The 21961-nt window shown below is 44.8% G+C and overlaps 1 protein-coding gene across 2 annotated transcripts; it reads left to right on the top strand.

Moving 5' to 3' along the window:
* The first annotated feature begins 1101 nt into the window (after positions 1-1101).
* Positions 1102-20777, top strand: LOC104366411 (alcohol dehydrogenase 1). Of its 2 annotated transcripts, none has more exons than XM_032988365.2 (10): positions 1102-1133; positions 1839-1902; positions 10451-10552; positions 11746-11884; positions 13933-14020; positions 14129-14348; positions 15722-15982; positions 16460-16595; positions 17891-18029; positions 19503-20777. In XM_032988365.2, exons 3-10 carry the CDS (start codon positions 10475-10477, stop codon positions 19525-19527), a joined length of 1086 nt encoding a protein of 361 aa, XP_032844256.2. In that variant the 5' UTR covers positions 1102-1133; positions 1839-1902; positions 10451-10474; the 3' UTR covers positions 19528-20777. The 2 variants fall into 2 exon arrangements, with proteins under 2 accessions (XP_032844256.2, XP_032844254.2); XM_032988363.2 differs by lacking the exons at positions 1102-1133; positions 1839-1902 and adding exons at positions 5758-6351; positions 7004-7230.
* The last annotated feature ends 1184 nt before the right edge of the window (positions 20778-21961 follow it).

The following is a 21961-nucleotide window of genomic DNA, read 5'->3' as shown; positions in this document are numbered from 1 at the left end:
GTTCCAGAAGTTCCACACACACCCCCCCTCCTCCCCAAGATGGAAGAAGTGGCAGCACCCCCCATTCCCTGCCCCTGTGCTGCTGGGAGGAGGAGGAGGTAGAGCTGAGCCGAGAAGAAGGGAGGGGTGGGGGGAAGGTGTTCTCAAGATGTGGCAATGCTTCTCACTGTCCTACTCTGTTAAGTGATGTTGTTAGTGTCTGTAATAAATCTATGTTCTTTTTTTTCTTCTTCTAACAAGTCTGCCTTTTACCCATGACCATAATGGGTGAGCCATCCCTCCCTGTCCTTATCTCTATTCCTGAGCCCTTTGCTTCATTTCCTCCTTCCCATTCCTGAGGGGGGAAGGGGTGAGTCAGCGGCTGCATGGTGCTCAGTTGCCCTCCAGGCGCAAACCATGACACTTGGTAAGCTAAAAAATAAATATTAACAGAGTAGATGCAGGAAAAAGTAACCTAATTTAAAAATTCTTAAGTATTAGCTAAAGCTAATATGCATTTTATTATTTCTAGGCCAGAACGTATAGTTGCTGCTAAAAACTGTGATGCATAACTGCCCATAAAAGCCTTTTTCTGTAAAGAGTTAGGTCACTTGAGCCATGATTATAATATTCTCCTGTTAAATTGGGTCAGGTTCAGCGCAGAAGAACTTACTTTGTTTACATTAAAATAAGGCTGTTTCAGAAACTGGTAGCTCTCTTTACCTGGAGTCAACTTCATGCACTGATTCAGGAAAGGAGGCGATGCAAGGCTGCTCAGCTCTGGTGGGAGTGAGGAGTGGGAAGCAGGCTGTACTGCCCGTGGGAGTGGAGTGAAGAACCACCACCTTCCACTACAAGCACCTGCAGTCAGAAACTCGTATCTGTGGCTACAGGCTGTTGAGCATCGTCAATGTTTCATGTCCTTTGCCCAAGTTACAGCCCCCAAGTAAAGACAATGTGGAGTTGCATGAACGGGCCTTCAGTCTCTGCTGCTGACTTCTTTTGTGCGCCAGCTTGCCAGCCATTGACACCACCACCGTGTTCTTTCTCTTCTGCCTCTGTTGCTACATTTCACTGGGATCTGCGGAGGTTAATCACAGGAGGGAGAATATTAGTGCCATGCGTTCAGTTGGACAAAGTGCGATAAAAAGCTGGTAAAGGAACTATGAATCATATTTTAATTGTGTAAGAGGGAATACGATACATAGGTAAGCGTAAAGAAAAGTTCTCTTCATGCTGAACTGCCCAAAAAGGGGAGAGGGTGGGGTCTGGGAATCAGTTAAGTATTTTCTGGCAAGTATCAGAGCAAAGCGTTGCGGCTGAAGGCCTGTGTGAGCAAGCGGTGAAGGGGCGGCTGTAGTTCCTGTGCGTGCCAGGGCCGCTGCACAGCCCGAGCCTGGGCCCCACGCTCGGCATCTTGAGCAATCCTGCAGAGCAATGCAAATAAAGCAGCTTCTGCAACATAGTTGTGCAAGTCGGCTCGTGTTTCACTGGCACCACGTGTGGTCCTTTTTCTTGCCAATCTTCTTCCTAAAGACGGTGCCACCGACCCCTGCGCAGGCTGCAGGCAGGACCCACTGCCCAGTGTTCCCGGTGGGGGACACCCACTCTGGCCAGAGGAGATCGTGGCCAGATGGCCTCAGCTCCTTTCCCTGGAAAAAGAACATTCCACGGGCTTGATGAGCATATAGCTAAAGAGATGAGGGGAGTTTTGAGGGGAAAGGAAACATAAAGGGATCAGAGAAGAGACTGATAAGGAAGGGGGATGGGAACTTCAGCAGAAGGGAGGAGAGGAGAAAGATAACTGTCAAGGAATAGACTGGACTGGAAATACTTCATTCTGATACATGTTTTTCTAGGAAGTGCAAGTCACTAGGTCTTACCTCCTGAGGCTTTGTAGAACTGTCAGCATGTTACAGGGAGGTAAGTCACATTGTTTTGGATGTATTTTGATGCAGAGTACACAGAATGTGTCTTCTACCTTGAAGGCCTTCGTGGGAGAATTTAGAGGGTTTTTTATATGCATTATTTTTGTGGTGACATTTTGTGTTACACTACCGATCTTTTAACTGCAGCACACCTCACAAATTTTCAACTTGACATAACAAGGCGTTCTCTGTGATAGTGGCATTGCCTATACTTTCCCAGAGGTGCCCAGCCTTCTGCTCCAAGGTGTTTAGCCATCACTCCACTCTCAGGAAAGAGATGTATGGGTATATGGGGTGTGCAGGGAGTTGGGGAGCAGATTTTCCTCTAGCTGGGAGAGGAGTAAGTCTTTTTTGCTTTTTGAGGTTGGCCATCCACATGTGTGGTCTTTCCCAACTGATGTGTTAGGCTTGCAGCATGAGGTCTCTGCTGGCCAGCTGGTGGGAAAAGGGGCTCAAGAGCAAGGTGGTAACAAGCCCAGGTTCAAGCAGCTTCTTGAGGGAGAATACAAGTTAAACTGGCCAATTTTGTATAACCAAACAATATATTTTGTCAGCTCATCACCATAAGCAGTATGCAGGAGAAATAATTTGTTACTTCTATCCAGATAAAATCCATGCGGTTAGAGGCATAGTATCTGTGTGTGAGCTTGGCCAACACAGGGCTTATCTGAGGTTCCTGTACCTTACATGTGCTACAGAGATGGTGCAGCTCGGAAGGTTTGTAAGCACAACATGTAGTATCTTATCTGCTATACTGCAGGCAGTCATAGCTTATCTGCAGCATTATCATAAATCAATACCTTTATGAAATTAGTTTCCCTATGAACTTTAAGATGGCCTTAGCAGGCAAAATTTGTGTGGCATCTGTAGCTCTGTACTCTCAAGAAACAGCAAGAGAGATTAATTATGACCACTGCTGTATAAAGCAAAAGTATGTTATTACACCGTAATACACTGGGTGATGTGATGGTTGGAGGCTGTCCCGGGCATAGCGATCAAAAAACAGTAGAGTTTTTGATTCTCAGAGAAGTAAGGAGAGGGGTCATCAGAACTGCTACCTTGGACTTCTGACGGGGAGACTTTGGCCTGTTTAGGAGACTGGTGGAGAGAGTCCCTTGGGAGGCAGTCCTGAAGGGCAAAGGGGTCCAGGAAGGCTGGACATTCTTCAAGAAGGACATGTTAAAGATGCAGTAGCTGCCTGTCCCCACGTGCTGAAAGATGAGCCGGCGGGGAAGAAGACTGTCATGGCTGAACAGAGAGCTTTGGCTGGGACTCCGGTAAAAAAGGAGAGTCCATGACCTGTGGAAGAAGGGGCAGGCAACTCAGGAAGGCTACAGGGATGTCGTGGGGTTATGGAGGGAGATTAGAAGGGGCAAAGCCCAACTAGAACTTAATCTGGCTACTGCTGTAAAAGACAATAAAATTGTTTCTATAAATACATTAGCAACAAAAGGAGGGCTAAGGAGAATCTCCATCTCTTGTGGCCGAAAAGGAGCCATTTAAGACAGCCTCCCTCCCCTTGGGACCTACAACCAAGTTCAAGATATCCTTGGACTGAATTAAGGTGAAAGGACACCAGCCAACCAGTTTAATAATGTATTAATACAAAATACAAGGCAAGCGGTTAGATACAGTAACTCAGTGACAACTACATAGTTGCATAACTTAACTGGATAAGCAAGCCCTCTGCTGCACATTTTTACTTGGATCTAGTTATAAATTGTTTCAAGAGAAAGAAAGGAGAGAGAGAGATTGAGAAAGAGAGACAGAGACGGAGAAAGGTATCACCATCTGTGGATCCAGCCGGTGTCCCGTTGGTCCTTTTGATTCTTGGTGTCTCGGTGGTGGGGGTCCCCCCCAGCTTCTGATGGTACCACTTTTATACATGTGAATTCCCAAAATCAATGCCTGGTTCCGAGAAACTTCAGGCATATGCATGGTGGGCGTGGGGTCATGTGATGTAACAGGTATTAAAACCACAGGATCTTGCCTGGTTCAGTTTTACCTCTGCGGGGCCGGAAACTGTTGTTTCGTCCTTGCTTGTGATTTTCTCTGTCTGAGAAATGTTTTAGGCAAATGTCCACGCATCCATCTGCCACACCATCCTTTATTGGATGTGAGGGGAAACATACTGACAAAGGATGAGGAAAAGGCTGAGGTACTTAATGCTTTCTTTGCCTCAGTCTTTAATAGTAAAACCAGTTGTTCCTCTGGTATCCCTGCTCCCTGAGCTGGAAGATGGGGACAGGGAGCAGAGGGAAGCCCCCATAATCCAAGGGAAGTGGTTAGCAACCTGCTACACCACTTAGACACACACATGTCTATGGGGTTGGATGGAATACACCCAAGGGTACTGAGGGAGCTGGCAGAAGTGCTCACCAAGCCACTGTCAATTATTTACCAGCAGTCCTGGCTAACTGGGGAGGTCCCAGCTGACTGGAGGTTAACAAATGTGACGCTCATCTACAAGGAGGGCTGGAAGGAGGATCTGGGAAACTACAGGCCCGTCAGCCTGACCTCAGTGCCGGGGAAGGTTACGGAGCAGATCATCCCGAGTGCCATCATGCGGCACGTTCAGGACAAGCAGGTGCTCAGGCCCAGGCAGCAGCGGTTTATGAGAGGCAGGTCCTGCTTGACTGACCTGATCTCCTCCAATGACAAGATGACCTGCTTGGTGGATGAGGGAGAGGCTGTGGATGTTGTCTACCTAGACTTTAGTACAACCTTTGACACTGTTTCCCACAGCATTCTCCTGGAGAAACTGCCAGCTCACAGCTTGCTCAGGCGAACTCTTTGCTGGGTAAAAAACTGGCTGGATGGCCGGGCCCAAAATGTTGTGGTGAGTGGAGTTCTATCCAGTGGGTGGCCAGTCACAAGTGGTGGTCCCCAGGGCTCAGTACTGGGGTCAGTTCTGTTTAATATCTTGATCCCCTTGTCCTGATCATTGATAGAGTGCACCCTCAGTAAGGTTGCAGATGACACCAAGTTGGGTGAGTGTAGGAAGACTCTACAGGGGAATCTGGACAGGCTGGATCAATGGGTCGAGGCCAGTTGTATAAGGTTCAACAAGGCCAGGTGTCAGGTCCTGCCCTTGGGTCACAACCACCCCATGCAGCGCTACAGGCGTGGAGAAGAGTGGCTGGAAAGCTGCCTGGTGGAAAAGGACCTGGGGGTGTTGGTTGGCAGCCGGCTGAATATGAGCTGGCAGTGTGCCCAGGTGGCCAAGAAGGCCAATGGCATCCTGGCTTGTATCAGATATAGCGTGGCCAGCAGGGCTGGAGAAGTGATCGTCCCCCTGTGCTCGGCACTGGGGAGGCTGCACCTCAAACACTGTGTTCAGTTTTGGGCCCCTACATTACAAGGAAGACATCGAGGTGCTGGAGCACGTCCAAAGAAAGGCAACGAATCTGGTGAAGGGTCTAGAGACTAAGTCCTGTGGGGAGAGGCTCAGGGCACTGGGGGTTGTTTAATCTGGAGATAAGGAGACTCAGGGGAGACTTGACCGCACTCTACAGCTACCTGAAAGGAGGGTGTAGCGAGGTGGGTGTTGGTCTTTCTCCCAAGTAACAAGTGATAGAACAGGAGGAAATGGCCTCAAGTTGAGCCAGGGGAGGTTTAGATTGGATATCAGGAGAAATTCCTTCACCAGAAGGGTTGCCAAGCATTGGAACAGGCTGCCCAGGGGAGTGGTCGAGTCACCATCCCTGGAGGTATTTAAAGATGTGTAGATGTGGCACTTAGGGACGTGGTTTAGTGGTGGACTTGTCAGTATTAGGTTAATGGTTGGACTCGATGATCTTAAAGGTCTTTTTCAACCTAAACAATTCTGTGATTCTATGAAAAGTCTTGGGTGGATGAGGAGAGGAGCTAGGTTTCAAAAGAGCAAGCAGACTATATGGATGAATACTCTGAGGCTGCCGTTCCCCAGATGGGAGACAGGTCACCAGCTGTGGACTCTGTTAGACTTTTCCTGTAGGAAGCCTCAGGCCAGACTCTCCTTTGTGCTCTGTGGGTGTTGGAAATTATTTAGCAGAGGCTCTTGACCTCTGTTCTTCTAGCCATGGCCAAACACATTTCACATCCCCGGCAGGCTGGAGCTGTGTCTCTGAGGCCACTAGAATGCCCCGCTGTCCCTGAAGCACCTGCCTGAGGTCACACATATCTACCGTGCTTCTCCCTGCTTCCTCTTCCTGCACCCCTCCGTAAATTAATTACAGTCATGCAGGTAAACCTGGGAGAGTGCTGTACTTAGTAATTACTAGTCAGGTGATATACAGTATTTTATCTCCTTTTTGCTTCTTTCTGAAGGAAGAAAAACGAATCTTGATTTCAGAATGCTGGGCATAATTTGAAAGAAGATGAGGCTTGAAATCCACAGCAAAGGCATGCAGTGCTGACCTGCACCCCGCCCCTCGCACCAGGACGTGGTGCCAGGAGGGGGCACGTAAGTGGGCGCGTGAGCAGCGCCGGGGCCTGCGCTGGCACCCGGGCGTTGATGGATCCGGTGGGTCAGGCAGTCATTCACAAATCGAGCGTGTGTTGCACGCGGTAAGAAGGACGCGTCCCCTCGCAGCACTGCTTGCTGGCTTTGTGATTTTTGTTTTCCAGTCGGCACGTTGTCCTTGGTCACTGTTCACTGAAAGCCATTCCAACAGATTAATGAGTGGCCAGACTGTAAAACTGAGGAATCGGGAAAAGGTACAGCCACAGCTAGACAGCGTAGGTTTCTTTAGCAGCTTGCACAATAGCATGTTTTAATATATCAGCCAGGCTCTTACGAGTGTCACCAAAGTAATTCAGCGAAGCTTTCGTGTTCTCACTGCATCCCAGCTGATGTGAATTCAGAAGCCACTCTCCCCTTTTCTCTTGGCACCTACAAGTGCCACTGAGAGCAGTGGGTTTGGAGGGCAGCCTCCCACGGAGGTGGAAAGAGGGGACAGCTTCCCAACAGGGCTTTTGCTTTCTTCCTGGCATGTTGAGGGCAACCACAGGTGGGATGTGAAAAGGGTGGGGAAGGGCGTGACAAAGGAATCAGGAAGACCGAAGCGCTGTAAAGAGCGAGGTCTCAGCAGCTGGGTGATTTATTTTCGTTGCAGCGCTTTGGCTGATGAAGGGGTGGGACTCTGCGCTGGGAGGCTTGGCTAAAAGGGCAGCGCCGTGCACTTGCAGGAGCACTTCACAAGACCGGCTTCTAGTGGATTTGACAAGACTTGTGGTATCAGCAACCTGACTGCTTTGCAGCTGACTGAATCCTTGGTGCCAGAAATCGGTGGTGGCAAGACTCGAAACAGACACACCAGTCAACATGAGCACGGCAGGCAAAGTAAGCAAAAGTTGTATTAGGAAAGTATTTTTGCTGCAACTGAGTAATGCATTTTTGAATGCAGTTTCTTTGCAGGGACACTGTAAGTCCTGGTGGTACAGCACAGGTGGGAGTTTAGGTCCAGGAGAGCTGCCTTTACTTGCAGGCCATTCTACTCGCCCAGGAAATGGTTCTCTTCAAGGCAAAACTTACTTATTTTTTAAACACAGAGGCAACATAATGTAACAGCACCAGAATGAAAATAACCTCTTCCCAGGTTAGCAAGCTATTGTTATCTCTGACTGGACAGTTTAAAATATGATACAATGCAGTAAGTGTTCAGATCAATGTATCTATCAGTTTCCATTCTGAGATACCACAGTGGTTTAAACGATTTTTAGCTTCTTTATAATTCATATCAGTTTGCTGTCTAAAAAAAAGACATAGTTAATACTGTGTTAAATTTCAGGGTGTAATTATGATGATGTTAGGACATTCGTTAAATTTGAATATGCGTATAGCAAGTCTGAAGCTTAAGTTAATGAAAACCAAAAGTAACTATGACATGGAATGCAGTACTGAAATGAGTATTTACATCTTTGCTAGAAAGCAGGTGACAAGGGAGATGCAGGATAATACCACTGCTGAAGACAGTGTATGTTGCTGCTTGCACTACCTGAGAGAAGCTAACATAGAATCATAGAATCATTTATGTTGGAAAAGACCTCTAAGAGCATCAAGTCCAACCACTAACCTAGCACTGCCAAGTCCCCCACTAAACCCGAGTGCCACATCCACAGCCTCTCCCTCATCCACCAAGCAGGTCACCTTGTCATCGGAGGAGGTCAGGTCAGTCAAGCAGGACCTGCCTCTCATAAACCGCTGCTGGCTGGGCCTGAGCACCTGCTTGTCCTGTGATGGCACTCGGGATGATCTGCTCCACGCACCCAGAGACAGGCAAGAGAGGTCGATGGACAGGACCCCAGAGATGGAAAACGATCCAAGGCATGCATGTTGCTGGAATGTGCCTTAAGAAAGTACCAGGATTGTTTGCTGTTACTGCCAGTGTCTTCACTATTCTAAAACCAAACAAAATGAGAGGGGAAAAAAAAAAAAAAAAAAAGCTCTCTTTTAACTCCGAGATACCTCAAGTACAAAATTAATTGTAGCTCACTTGTAGGTAAATTCACCAAGTTCATTCCTCCATCCACCCTTTAACTGAGCTTGGTAAATGAAGTGCTGTGATGTAACTAAGCTGCCTTGTTTTCCTTGTGCTTATCTCAAACTAAGATGTGAGTTACCGTGCAGTTTATGTGACCAAGCAGCAAATCCTTACACTGTAGAAGGGTGTGTTCCTACACCTCCCCTCCCCCTGCTGCAGTAACTGGTACAGAGCAGGAAAAACCCCCGTGACTCCAGCTAGTGCTTGCCTTAATAGATGAAGTGGGTGACAGGCTGCTGTTGGTGCATCCGAGGGATCCTGTTATAGTCGGTAAAAGTCCACAGGGACTCAACCATCAGAACAATCCGTAGTTAACCAATGTCTAATTGGAGGAGGGATTTATTTGTTCTCAACAATCTGCAGTTCTTGGCTACCTTTGTTCTTACAAACACTATGTGTGCTTTACATGTGCAAGTTGTGCAATCATTATTGTGATTTTATAAATCACGTAATAATAGATAGGTAAGTTTGGAGGTTTTATAAGTAAGCTTCTTAGAAAATGTGGCCTTTTAAAATGTGAGCTTTGGGCTCATTAGTGAATTTTTTTACTAATCCCACCTGCATTTGATGTTAAATTTAGTGCAAACTTCTCTTGAGTCTGTCCATTTCAAAGTGTTTTGCTCATTCCCACTTTGGGTCCGGCTGTTGAAAGTGTGGCATTTTATTTCATATGCTTAGTATTTCCTGGTAATTACTTTGTTACCTGTTGACAATTTGTTGATAATTAGACAGTATTCCTACTTCTACTTCAAAAGCCTTGATACTAAAAAGTTGCTATATTTTTTTTTTCCCCTGAGAGCTTTGCAGCACACTGGTGTTAAGTTGTCCCAGTCCCAGGGTCCCATAAGGATACCTACACACGTGCCAAACTTTGTGCATCGTGGACTCGATTCGCCTCTGTTTGCCTCTCAGGATAATGGCCCCTTAAGGTTCACAGTCAGTAGGACTTAACAGACTGTCACCCATAAGGCTGCCATGAGAAATCTTATTCTGGGGCCTGGAAGTCATTCAAAGCTCTGGGATGGGCAGAGACCACCAAGGAAGAACAGGAATGAATACAGGGACAGAGGGGCCCCATGAGCGTTGAACACACTAGGAGTGAGCTTGCAGGTGGAAACTGGGGCTACTGTCTGTCTGAGGGCCGGGGCTAAGGAGTGGCCAAAGCTCCTCTCTCTTCCGAGCGCCTTCTTCCCTCAGTGGCAGGTGATCAGAGGGGCCCAGAGGCCTGTCAGCACCCGGACAAAGCCTGCGGGGCTAATGGACAAACTTTAGCCTGACAGACAAAAAAGCTGTCTTGGGTATTGGGTGTAACCGCATCTGAGTTAAATACTCCTTTTGAGAAGCGAGGCACTTTGGCACAGATAATCTTGTGCCAAAGGGACTGTTGCTTCCTCAAGATTACCTCTGCATAGTGCTATGTTGTTTTACAGAAGTGTCCTCTCAGCCGTCACCTCGTGGCTGAACTTGGGCTGTAACAGAATGTTTATAAACCTGTATTAGGCTCTGAATTGCATTTTTAGCAATTTTGTTAAGTTCCCAACAGGGGCAGTTCTAGGCAATACAGACTTTATCACAACCTAATGTATGGCATAATTTAGTGTGCCGTCTCCAAGAAGACACAAATATACACCAGTGATCCAACACGGCAAAAATAATCCTCCAAGGAAGTTAGAAACAGAGAAGGAGCAATGAGGAATCGATAAGGTATCCAGTTATCCTAGGAGACTGTTATGCATGTTGCTGAAAACTTCATATGACAGAAATATGAACTAAGTCAGACATGATCTTGGGGGGGGGGGGGGGGGGGGGGTGGGGAAGAGAGGAGGAGGAAACGGTCTTACACTGCACTTTGGTGTTGGCTTTTTTTGTTGCATTTTGGGTTTGGGGTCTTTTTTTTCCCGCAGTTTTCCCTCTCCTTCCCCAAATATGAGCAGGAGTTTCACGTGCAGAAAGGTAAGAATCTGCTGTGTGGTGACTTGCAAGTGCAAATGCCATTCCCTTTCTCTTTGCTGCTTGCAGGTTATTAAATGCAAAGCAGCAGTAATGTGGGAAGCCAATAAATCATTTTCGATTGAAGAAGTGGAAGTTGCCCCACCGAAAGCACATGAAGTTCGCATAAAGGTACTAAAACCAGAATTTAAAACAACTGTTATGGCTTGCATTCTATCTTGCTGTTTATCAGAATTATTTCTCGAGAATTTTAGAATCCAGTTGGAAAACATTCACTAGGTGAGTAGTTACTGGTCACTGACCTCCTGTGGAACACGCTTCAAGTCCTAAACTTGATCATGAGGCTCTTTAAAAAAAGAAATAAATTGGGGGGATTTGGGTTTTTGTTTACCAAGACATCTCTGTTTCTAATAGGCTGAAAAAATTACAGTACAAGGCAAAAATCTGAATCTCCTATAATGTGGAGCAAGAAGTTCTCTTTTACTTTGTTTGAATCCGTGCTAGGAAAGAGCTCAGTAGGACTGGAAGCTTCCTTTTTTAACTGGGTATTGAGCATCTGTTACATTTCAGGAACTTTCCCAGTGGAATTTAACCACTGTTTTCATTCTAGAGCAGTTTCAAATGCTACACAAGTGAGGAGAACCCTCTAGTGGGGTTGACAACTCCACTTGTCAGAATAGAAGTTGTAAAGACATACCTGAATGTTTCAAAGGAAATATGGCTGTGCTACCTGCAAGCAAAGGCAAAATGTGATCTAAAATACTATGTCTAGCCTAAAGTTTTGTATATAGAACATATGCATATCTTTCAAATATATAAATAATATATAATTATGTCATTATACCATATCATTGTATAATACATGTTATATAACATATCTATGATATATTGTAATACAACCTAAATATAAGGAATATAAAAATGTATTTCTATGTATACGAATAATATGTGATAGTTAATTTCTATTTACATAATTCTGTAATATTTCTATAATATTACAAGATTTTTCTATTTGTGTATTTATATATGAATATTTGGAATAATATAATTTATTCTGTTCTTCTTATATAGCTGTATTGCTAGAACATTGGTTCTGCCAGATAATCTGTGAGACTCCCTCTAGAGCTCAGTAGTGCACAGCAAACCTTCGCGAAGGAGCCTTGTTCTGTCGACTACAGGCTAATACAAACCATTGCAGTCATGAATCACAGACCCCCAAATTGTTTTACCTGTAGATTTATTGTGTGCGTATGTGATTTTGGAGAGAAGCAAGTGACTTCTCCAAATATATGATATCATTTCACTTCTGCATATGACACGACATAGTTAAATGCTCAAATACTCTTGTCTTTCCTCTAAATCAGATTGTGGCCACAGGGATCTGTCGCTCTGATGACCATGTGATAACTGGTGGGCTGGTTATGCCTTTCCCAATAATTCTTGGGCATGAAGCAGCTGGTGTTGTGGAGAGTGTTGGGCAGGGAGTAACTTCGGTCAAACCAGGTATGAAACAGCAGCGAACACAAACCCTGTGCTGAGTTTCCAGACTCCTGTTTAAGTCAAAGATGTTTATATGTGTGAGTACTCGTACTGCAGCGGAAAATGCTCCAACTTTGAGTTCTTTCAAGGATACCTTAAAGGACACCGTGTGCTGTTTACGTCTTTCTGTGTTCTTAATCTTGATTTCTTTTCAGATTCACTGTTCAGTTTCTTTTGGTTTTGGCAAAAATCTCTGCAGCTTGCTTTGCAGCTACGTAGCGCTTTTCCTGCCATGGGTTTAAGAGCGTAAGTTCTTTGCTGCTGGTCACAGGAAATCAGGTGTTAGCGGCAGGCTCTTGAAACACACTTTACAGAGCTAATCTCTTCCAAGAATAAGGCAAAGCAAAGCACGAGACAACGTGTCAAGGCACCTTCTTTCAATTCCCCGAACAGCTAAATAACCCACTGACTCCAGCGGGCCAGAACTTAGGTCTGTGTGCCCGATTACTTCAGGTTAAAAGCATGGGGGCAGGACTGGGGTGCGCGCCCTGCCGCAGGCCCTGCTGGCTGCAGCGCCGGCGCAGGGCAGTCAGCGCTGCTCGGCGGGGCTGGGGCGCTCTGAGGGCACCGGCACCGCCCGCTCCGCTCCCCACGCTCTCGCTGAACAGCAGAGAAGTCAGTGACAGATGCTGGTCTTCCTCCAGCTGCTGCAAGATGAGACGGGATTTCTGTACATTTTACAGGACCAAACAAACGCTAACAAGGGCTAAATTGTTAAGGCAGAATATGCAGTGAACAAAACCTGCACAGAAGTGCTCGATTTTATCCAGGTGGTTTGCTACAATACCGTTACGCTTTTAACACCTCTGTACTTCCAGTGTCTTTCTTCGTACTGGCAGCAAGTATGAAGTCTGTCTGAAGCAGGTTGGTATGTATGATAAGAGAAAGTTTTATTAGCTATCCCAACATGTACATACATTGCAAATTCCAGTGATAGCTCCAGCTGCTTTTTCTCTGATGTCTGGGTTCATAAATCCCTCTGTTGTCCAATTCTAGCTGTCATGTTTCCAGGTGAGCTGAAACAGCAGGCCTGAACACACACATACGCACGCGCACACAAAATCACATTTTTCCAGATGTTCTCAAGTTCTAAGAAAGGCTCCAAGGCGTGCAAAGTTTCTTTAGCAGAATGATTGCTAAGCCCAGGTCACAGTTCCAAGTTAACTGAGGGTCGAGGTAATGGGGACATTTCATGTTCTGTAGGCACTTTCCGTTTTGTACTGGAAATCAAAGATTTCCCTTGGCTTGCAACATGTCAAGGATTGGCTACTTTTATAACTGCCAAATCTCAACCTGAGCTGCATTAGGAGTTACCTGTTCAGAGACTCTTGGGCATTTACCGTATGTCGTTGCCACAGAAAATGCGTATCAGTAAAAAATTGCACTGGGAAGCTATGTGCTACTTCGTTAATCACGTAACTGTGCTAGAGAATTAGAGATGTTGTCTTAGCTTGTGTGTGTCACTGCTTCTCCAACAAATATTTTACCTACCTTTAATCCAGCACAACAGTAGTAAGACTGCAAACAGGAAAGAGATTCAAGAGGGCTGGCAAATTAATACTTTATTTCCCATTCTTTGTATGCCCCGTTATCTTGGTATGCCTGTTATCTCGGCACTCCTGCCTGCTGTCCTAGTGGATGTCAGTTTTTATCTCAGTGTCTTTACCTGTGTATTACTATTTTCCTTTCAAGTAGAAGATGCAATAAACTGCTGAATGAGTACTCTGGGAATGTCAGTAGCTACCACGATTTTATGACATAGCTCAGACTCAGTTCTATGAAAGACACCAGGAATTTTGCATATTGAAATTAGTTGTCATAACTTTGCCCTAATGATGTCCTTTAAAACAGAGAGAGATGGTTTATCTTCCAAGGACAGCAGAAGGAAAGAAAACCAGCATTACATTCGTGGTGCACATTTGCCTAGGGATTAAATACACTTGCTTTATTTTTTACCTGCATGCTTCTTGCTTGCCTTTTTTAATCCTCTCTCATTACTCTTCTTTTTCTAGGAGACAAGGTTATTCCACTCTTTGTTCCACAGTGTGGGGAGTGCAGCAGTTGCTTAAGCACCAAGGGTAATCTGTGCAGTAAAAATGAGTGAGTTTTCCTGGGTTACCTACAACCCTTATTTGGTTTTTATTTACACAAAACTGATCACATTCGATAGATTTCACTTGCCATTATTTCTGGTCATCTTTCCAACAGCATTGGTTCAGGTGCTGCATTAATGCCTGATGGCACCAGTAGATTCACCTGTAAAGGAAAAGCAATTCACCATTTTATTGGTACAAGTACATTCACTGAATACACAGTGGTGCATGAATCTGCTGTAGCCAAAATCGATTCCGCTGCTCCTCTGGAAAAAGCATGTCTAATTGGCTGTGGATTTTCAACTGGTTACGGGGCTGCCGTGCAGACTGCCAAGGTAGATGTCGTGGTGGGTGTTTCTGGTGTGTTCTGGGGTCTGCTCAGGATTGTGTGGCCTCTGAGTGGGTCATCAGTACGGCAGCCAGGAGGTATAGACACTGTTGAGTTCAGGGTGGAAGGAAGATACTAGTTCTTTGCCTGCTTCAGTTTCTCTAAGGTACTCAGAAGTCTACAATTCAGAGTCCAGTAAAAACACCTATTACCATCTACTAAGTTTTCTCTCATAGCTTTATCACCCCTAGAAAAATGTTACAACGGAGCTTGATTTGTTTTACTGTAACTGATGTCTAGGTGTCTTAGTTTGGGCTGAAATAGAGTTAATATTCCTTTTCAGGGACTAGATGAGTGCTGTGTTTTGGATTTAGCTTTGGGTTTGGTATGGGAAGAATGCTGATAGCACACTGGTGTTCTCAGCTGCTACCGAGACTTCAAGGACTCTCCGACTCCCCATGTCCTGCCCGTGCACCAGGGCACAGGGAGCAGGGAGGGAGCACGGCCAGAGCACCTGACCCAAACTGGCCAGTGAAATATTCCATATCATGGCACGTCATGCTCACTATATAAAGGAGGGGTGGCTGGGAAGGAGCTCTCTCTCTCTCTCTCTCTCTCTCTCTCTCTCTCTCTCTCTCTCTCTCTCTCTCTCTCTCTCTCTCTCTCTCTATCTCGCTTCCGGGATTGCGACTGTGGGATCTTGGTATCTCGGGGTCGCTGGCCGGGAACGGGCTGGGGATTGGTCAGTGGGTGGTGAGCAATTACACTGTACATTGCCTGTTTATATATTTCTTTTTGTTTTCCCCCCATCATCGTTATTGTTTTCATTTTATTGCCATTATTAAACTGTTCTTATCTCAGCCTGCGAGTCTCCCTTCACCCCTCTAATCCCCTCCCCCATTCCCAGGTGGGGAGGGGGAGGGCAGGGTGATCAGCTGCGGGGTTGGTTGCCGATCAGGCTCAAACCACAGCACTAGGAATACATGGGAGCCTATATATGCAACACTCATAATTTGTAGCAATACATTAATGTGACTTTTACAGATGGCACTGTCTCCAGTGGAGTGACACTACAGATCTTAAGACCACTGGAATATAAAACATAGTTTAAAATAATGTGTCTCCAAACCTGAAGCTGAAACGTGTAATGAAAACCTGTTTTCAGAAATGTATTTTATGAACAGTTTATCTTAGTCATGTGTAGGATTATAACAGTATAGCTGGCTGCTGCACTGGTAGGTATGCATGTGCAAATTTCTTTTCAGCAGGTAATCTCTAAATTACAAGAAGTGGTTTAAATGAAATGGTGTTGATAATAAGAACAGGCGTTGTACTATACCTGGACTGTAACAGTATCCCATGTTTATATGGTTATTATAGGTGGAACCAGGATCTACCTGTGCCATCTTTGGCCTTGGAGGAGTTGGCCTCTCTGTTGTCATGGGCTGCAAGGCGGCTGGAGCTTCCCGCATCATCGCCATTGATATCAATAGTGACAAGTTTGCCAAGGCCAAGGAGCTGGGAGCCACCGACTGCGTCAACCCTAAAGATTTCAAGAAGCCTATTCATGAAGTGCTGATTGAGATGACCGGCCATGGTGTGGACTACTCCTTTGAGGTCATTGGCCGTACCGAAACCATGGTATGCAACCAAAAGATGTGGGCAAATGAGGCATTAGCCTGTTAGCTCTCTCTTCACTAACCCACTAAGCATCAAGGGTGAGGAGCTGAGAGGCCGCTGGCAAAGTGTCAAGCTAACTTCAAACCTCTTAAGTTCAGCTATCTGCCACTGAGCTGCAGGGACAGAAGCATGCTCAGAAACTTAGGGAAGGGAACCAATGTAGTCCCCTCGCCTTACCAGAGTGGCTAAATTTCACATAGCCCACTGCCTGCTTTCCAACAGTGGCTTATCAGTAATGACTAAGACAAAACGGGGAAGAACAAAGCTAGGAGATACCTAACCCATGGCGGCGAATACAGTGGAAACTGTTTGATGTGGTTTCAGTTACAAAAAATTATTTTCAAGCTGAGCCCTGAGAGGAGGAGAAGGAATTCAGACTTTTGTGCCCCAGCAGCAAATCTTGCATGACTCTGGGGTGTCCCTGTGTTTCAAATGCAGGCTGCAGCCCTGGCTTGTTGCCAATACAACTATGGAGTCAGTGTGATTGTGGGAGTGCCTCCTGCAGCACAAAAACTCACTTTTGACCCCATGCTCCTCTTCACTGGTCGCACCTGGAAAGGGTCCGTCTTTGGAGGTAAGGACTTGGAAAGATGTGATTTAACTGGCTTGGGAAACTTGTAGAGCTTCTTGAATGAAATAGGATATATCTAAATTCATTGCTCAGATTGTCCAATTGGTAGTAATATTGATAGCTGTTTTGCTGGCGAAGCACAAAATGAATTGATTATGGGAACTGTTAGTTAATAGCAAGAAAAGGAGAGAGAAAAACAGAGATGGATGGAGGGGACAAGGAGGGGAAGAGAATAAGAGGCAGAGAAGGAGAAAGGAAGAGATAAAAAGACAAAAAATAGAGAAAAAGGGGGAAAAAGAGGAGAAAGAAAAGAGGAGAAAATGAGAAAAAGGGGAGAGAGAAAGAGAGAGAAAGGTAGAAGAAGAGAAAAAGAAAAGGAGGAGGAGGGTAGAGAGAAGAGAAAAATAGAGAAGAGAAAAAGAGATAAGGAGAAAGGTAAGAGAAAAGGACAAAAGGCGAAAAGGATGAAATGAGGAAAAGGGCAGGGGAGAGAGGGAGGGGAAGAAAAAGAGCAAAGGCAAAAATGAGATTGAAAGGAATGGAAGTACAGAAAGAGAGGGAACGAAAAAGAGAGGCAGAGATGGAGAGTCAAGACCCTAAGGGACATCAGGGGTCAGACCCACCTGAAATCCACATAGGTCAGGCACCAGCTCAGCCCCCCGCCAGCTCCCGTCAGGCCCTTCCAATTCCTTCCCTCTTGTGAGCCCTCCCAGCACAGTGCCACACTCGGCAAGCCTAGCTCACTCAACACAAAGCTGAAGGCCACAGAACACTTGTTTCCAACAACAGGTTTTCTCACTCACAGCCAGTTCCTCTGATGTATTCAATAATAAAATGGCAGAGACGAGTTCCTCTTGAAGGGCATCCTACTGTTTGAGACAGCTTTACCTAGTACTGCTTGTAAGAAAAAGAGACAATCCACACCCTTGCTCCCCCAGTTTTGACCAGGCAATCAAGTTTCCAGTTACCAACGTGGATGTCAGCACTCTGGCTTTTGTATGATGTGTGATTTAGTGGACAATGTGTCAATAGGCAAGCTGAAACAGTATTTAATGTGGGGGCAAGTTTTTACCCGTCTTCTACCAGTAAAGCACTTAATGGGTTTGTCATATGTAAAATAGCTGCAGTTCATCCCATGTTTCCTGAGGGCACTGTGTGTTACAAGGGAAAGATGTGCTGCAACATTTCATCATGCTATTCTGCTACAGAAACTTTATCTGAAAGCTTAAGCTGCCATGGGCTATATCTATTTTCACAAGCATTTATTATTTCATGATCCATTGTCTGTGTTTTTTCAGGCTGGAAGAGTAAAGATGCAGTCCCTAAACTCGTCGCTGACTACATGAACAAAAAATTTGTTCTGGATCCATTAATAACCCACACACTTCCTTTCACTAAAATCAATGAAGGATTTGATCTGCTAAGGACAGGGAAGAGGTAAACGTTGTTTAATTGTAAAGGTTCTAAGTAAATAACCCTAAAGGAGCTGTACAGTAACACAGAGCATGATTTCAGGGCAGAGAATGGAGAAGGCAACCCACTGTGCCCCTCAGTCCCACCCAGTGTGTGTCCACGAGTGGCGGCTGCAGTAATAATGCCAGCAGAGCTTTAGCTTTTGAAATGCGAGGGGCCCTGTCTTTCATTGCAGAGAAACTTTCAGATTCTAGTTTGAGCAAAGACTCCCAAGTGGCAGAGGGAGAAAAAACGACACAAATGAGGAAGTTCTCTGCCCACAACCCATTGGAAAAGAGAACACAACCAAGAGAGCCTGGGAGTGCCAGGCTGTGGAGTGCCAGGGGGTCAGCTACATCATATTCCAATAAATGTTTTAGGATGAGGAGCAGGAAGACAGAAATAAGCTATGTTTACTGGAAGAGCAAACTGCCATTCCTCTCGTGAGTTAGGGAGCAGAGTCCCAGTGCAGTTAGTTCTAAAGTCACTGGGTAGTTTACCTTGAACTTTGGAGTTTTTCAAAAAGGGAAGTACTTGGCATAGACATACATTGCAACCTCAGAATTTAGTTCTTGGTAACTCTCAAATACTGTGAGAGTTCAGCTCTGACTCTTTTCATAGGGTTTTGACATTGGCAATATTGTTTGCCAGAGACATTTGACAAGATTCACCATGGGAATAAATGAAAATTCTCCTTGGCAGAAGTGGCAAATATATTTGTATATCTTAGTAGATGTGGGGACTACCCTTTTGAAAGTTCTAGCTGTTCATAACTTAGTCTGGAGAATTACATTCCTGTCTTCTTTTCACTGTCATTTGCTAGCAGTTATTCTAGGTGTTACTTGCTCTAAATATAAAAAGCATGTAACAAGAATTTATCCCCTGAGGTTTGTTCTCAGCTTCTAACTATGCAGCACGCCCTTTATTTTTTCACTGTCTTTATTTTAGACATGCTGTAAATGTTGATTTTAGTATAACAAACAGGGGAAAGTGGTGAGGACAGAGATGCCATCAGCTTTGCTAAAATACTGACAGTCAACCTGAAGACAGAGACATGTTGCAGCTGATCATTTTCACTAAGTGGAACACTTCAGTGTTTCAGCCCAGAATAAGCTGCACCACTCGGTGGTTACCCTTAGAGCCACTTCTAACTGGAAGGATGTGTCTAAGCCCCCCTCCAAGGACTTCCCAGGCTATATTTGGTGATTAATTGCCAGGAGCCCTGGGCTTCACAAGTGAAGGCTTTGCAGTCTTGCATAAATTTTGTTCTCTCCATCTGCAGCAAGGTTTGCACGTCTGCTCTGTCATTTTGCTGCAAGCTGGGGCTGGGGGTGGGGGCAGGGAAGGAGTACCCCAGTTGACAGCAATGTCCTAGATTTTCAGAGAAAACATCACCGTTTTGCTGATGTTAGCCCAGGGGCTTTTCTGCAGCCACTAACTTGTCATTTTATATTGCAGTATTCGCAGTGTCCTGCTGTTTTAGGATTCCCAACTGGTAAGCAGCAGATGGCTCACCAGTACAAACTAGTACAAACTTCATTGTCCTCCAATACAGCTGATGCAAAATACAAACCAAGACATTTCTGAAAGGTCTACCATCATTAAAAGGATCAAGCTCAAACCCCAAGCTTCAAACACAGCATTTATAAGTGAAATAATGTTTTTCCTCCTACCTCTTTCTCCTCATGCTTGCTTTAAATCCTCTGTATTGTGCTGCAGTTTTCTCTCAATAGCCAGTCATGAATCACAGGATTTGCTGCTGTCACAGGTGTTATGAAAGGTTTGGATTTTTTTAAAATAGCTTTTAATATGCAATCTTCTAATAAAAGAAAAATGAAGGAAATTGTTTCTTTGGGCCTTCATAACACTGCAAGATTAACAGATTTGTGCATGCAGCTCAGCACAGTAAAACTCTAGGTCAGAACTGTGTATCCATCCTGAATTATTTTTGCATTCCACTACCTGATAAGCAACAAAATTACTGCAGAGATTAAAATTTAAGGTGACCATGTGTTTGAATTAATAATTTCAGTAAATGGTATTTAAGTAAATTATAGACTTAGGTACTGGAGAATGTCTCACCACTGGATATTTTACCAAATTAACACTTCCAAGCATTTTATAGAAATCTGCTGTAGTGGTGTTCTGTGTTGTGGTTTGTTTGTTTTCTTTTACATTTGTATCTCTTTTCTTCGGGATGTTTAGTTGTTTTATCAGCATGGTTTTAGATCTTTGGCTAATTTATACAAGTGCATCTGATGCTTGGGAAACAACGTGAAGAAATATAAATGTGCATGAAGTATTGTTATTTGTTTCCATTAAATAAAGGGCAGGTTTCTTAACCTTTAAGTGTGAACTCAGAGTAAATGGGAAGAAACAGGTGACTGGTAAAAGTTTGCAAGAAATCAAACATAAAGCATCTTACTGATTTCTGCATTTATAACGTGGAAGCAGGAACAGAGGCTATTTTTGCCTTGGCAAATACGGTCAACAATGACTTACCTTTTGAAAATACTAATCAGAGCTGCAGGCACTCGTGTGCATGGTAGCTGGGCAAAAGAGCCTGTGAAATAAGGGGACTGTGTGCTAATGATGACTTGTGTGTGTCAGCAGAAAGAGTCCTTGAGCAGTCCAGCTGGGTTAATGATTTGAACATGTTTACCAAGGGATTAGACTTTAACAGAAAAGATCCTTTAACATGGGTGTGTATAATAAACTCAATTTACACAGTAATTAAGATCCAAACTTCAGTCATTTGTTTCTGTGGGGTTACCTGTGCAGTTAGGTCTGAAGACTTCTTCCGGGCCATAAAATAATTCTTTTCAGGTGCAGTTCAGTTAAGAGTTCTGATCTCTTTCAAGGCAGGTCGTGTGTGAACCAACAGCATGAAATGGATCACTATTCAAAATAGGAGGGGGTTTAATTCCACTTAATTGATCTCATCTGTAGTAAAATGGATTCAGCAGAAACGAGCATAACAATACCTCAACTGTCAGAGTGTTCTAACAAAATGTTTTCTGTGGAGGCCAAGCCAGTTTATTTTATCAGCTAAGGTATGTTTAACTCATGACTTAAACAGAAGCCAAAGAAGACCTGTTTAAACCTAGCTTGTGAGGACAGAAAGAAGGAGTATGGAGAAGTAAAGCATCCTCTATATGCCAGAACATGTTTGTTCCAAGGCATTCCCTGTTGCATGAAGAGTAGAGAATGTTACAGCAGTCTTCAGAGTAGAAGTAGAAAAAAACCCCCTCATTTCTGTCCTCTTCAGGATCATGCACATTGTTGCAATCTGCCAAGCACAGTAAACACCTGCTATTAGTACTGTTCTTAGGACAGTTGCAGGGATCCAAAACAATAAACCCATGAAATCATTCTTTTTAGGGACATTTTATAAGGCAGCAGTCTAGTTCTGTGTTCACATGGAGGAATGAAGTGGCTTCTGACTGGGGAACGACAAATAGTTCATACTGTCCGAGAGTATTTCTCCCTCCAGATCCCCATTCACACTCAGCGGACGATGAATTTGTGTGATTGTGCAGCTCTGGACACATGTTTCTGACTGAGCTCCCCAGTGGCACCCAGGCTGAGCTACTGCAGGTGGGTTCAGAGCTACAGGCAGTGGCTCTGTGTGAGCCTCCATTTAGGAGCTTTCCCGTGAACGAGCAGGGTCCACACTCCCATCAGAGCACAACCCGCCCATTAGCACATGAGGACACTATGAAAAATACAGTAATTTCCCAAGAGACAAACTCTTCTTCTGAAAAAGCACAAATGCTGTTTCCTCAGACCTTAAACTATGCTGGTGTTTACTGACCCTCACTTGGATTCACTGACAGCTGAGTACTCCTGTGTTCCTGCTGTCCCACCACATCCCACCCACCCAGCAAGTGCCCCAGGAAAGAGCACAGGACAGTTGT

Source organism: Tyto alba, unplaced genomic scaffold (assembly GCF_018691265.1).
Source record: "Tyto alba isolate M040663 unplaced genomic scaffold, T.alba_DEE_v4.0 Super-Scaffold_6, whole genome shotgun sequence".
Lineage (NCBI taxonomy): Eukaryota > Metazoa > Chordata > Aves > Strigiformes > Tytonidae > Tyto > Tyto alba.
The sequence above is the reverse complement of the archived record's forward strand: the minus strand, read 5'-3'. Positions and strand labels throughout refer to the sequence as shown.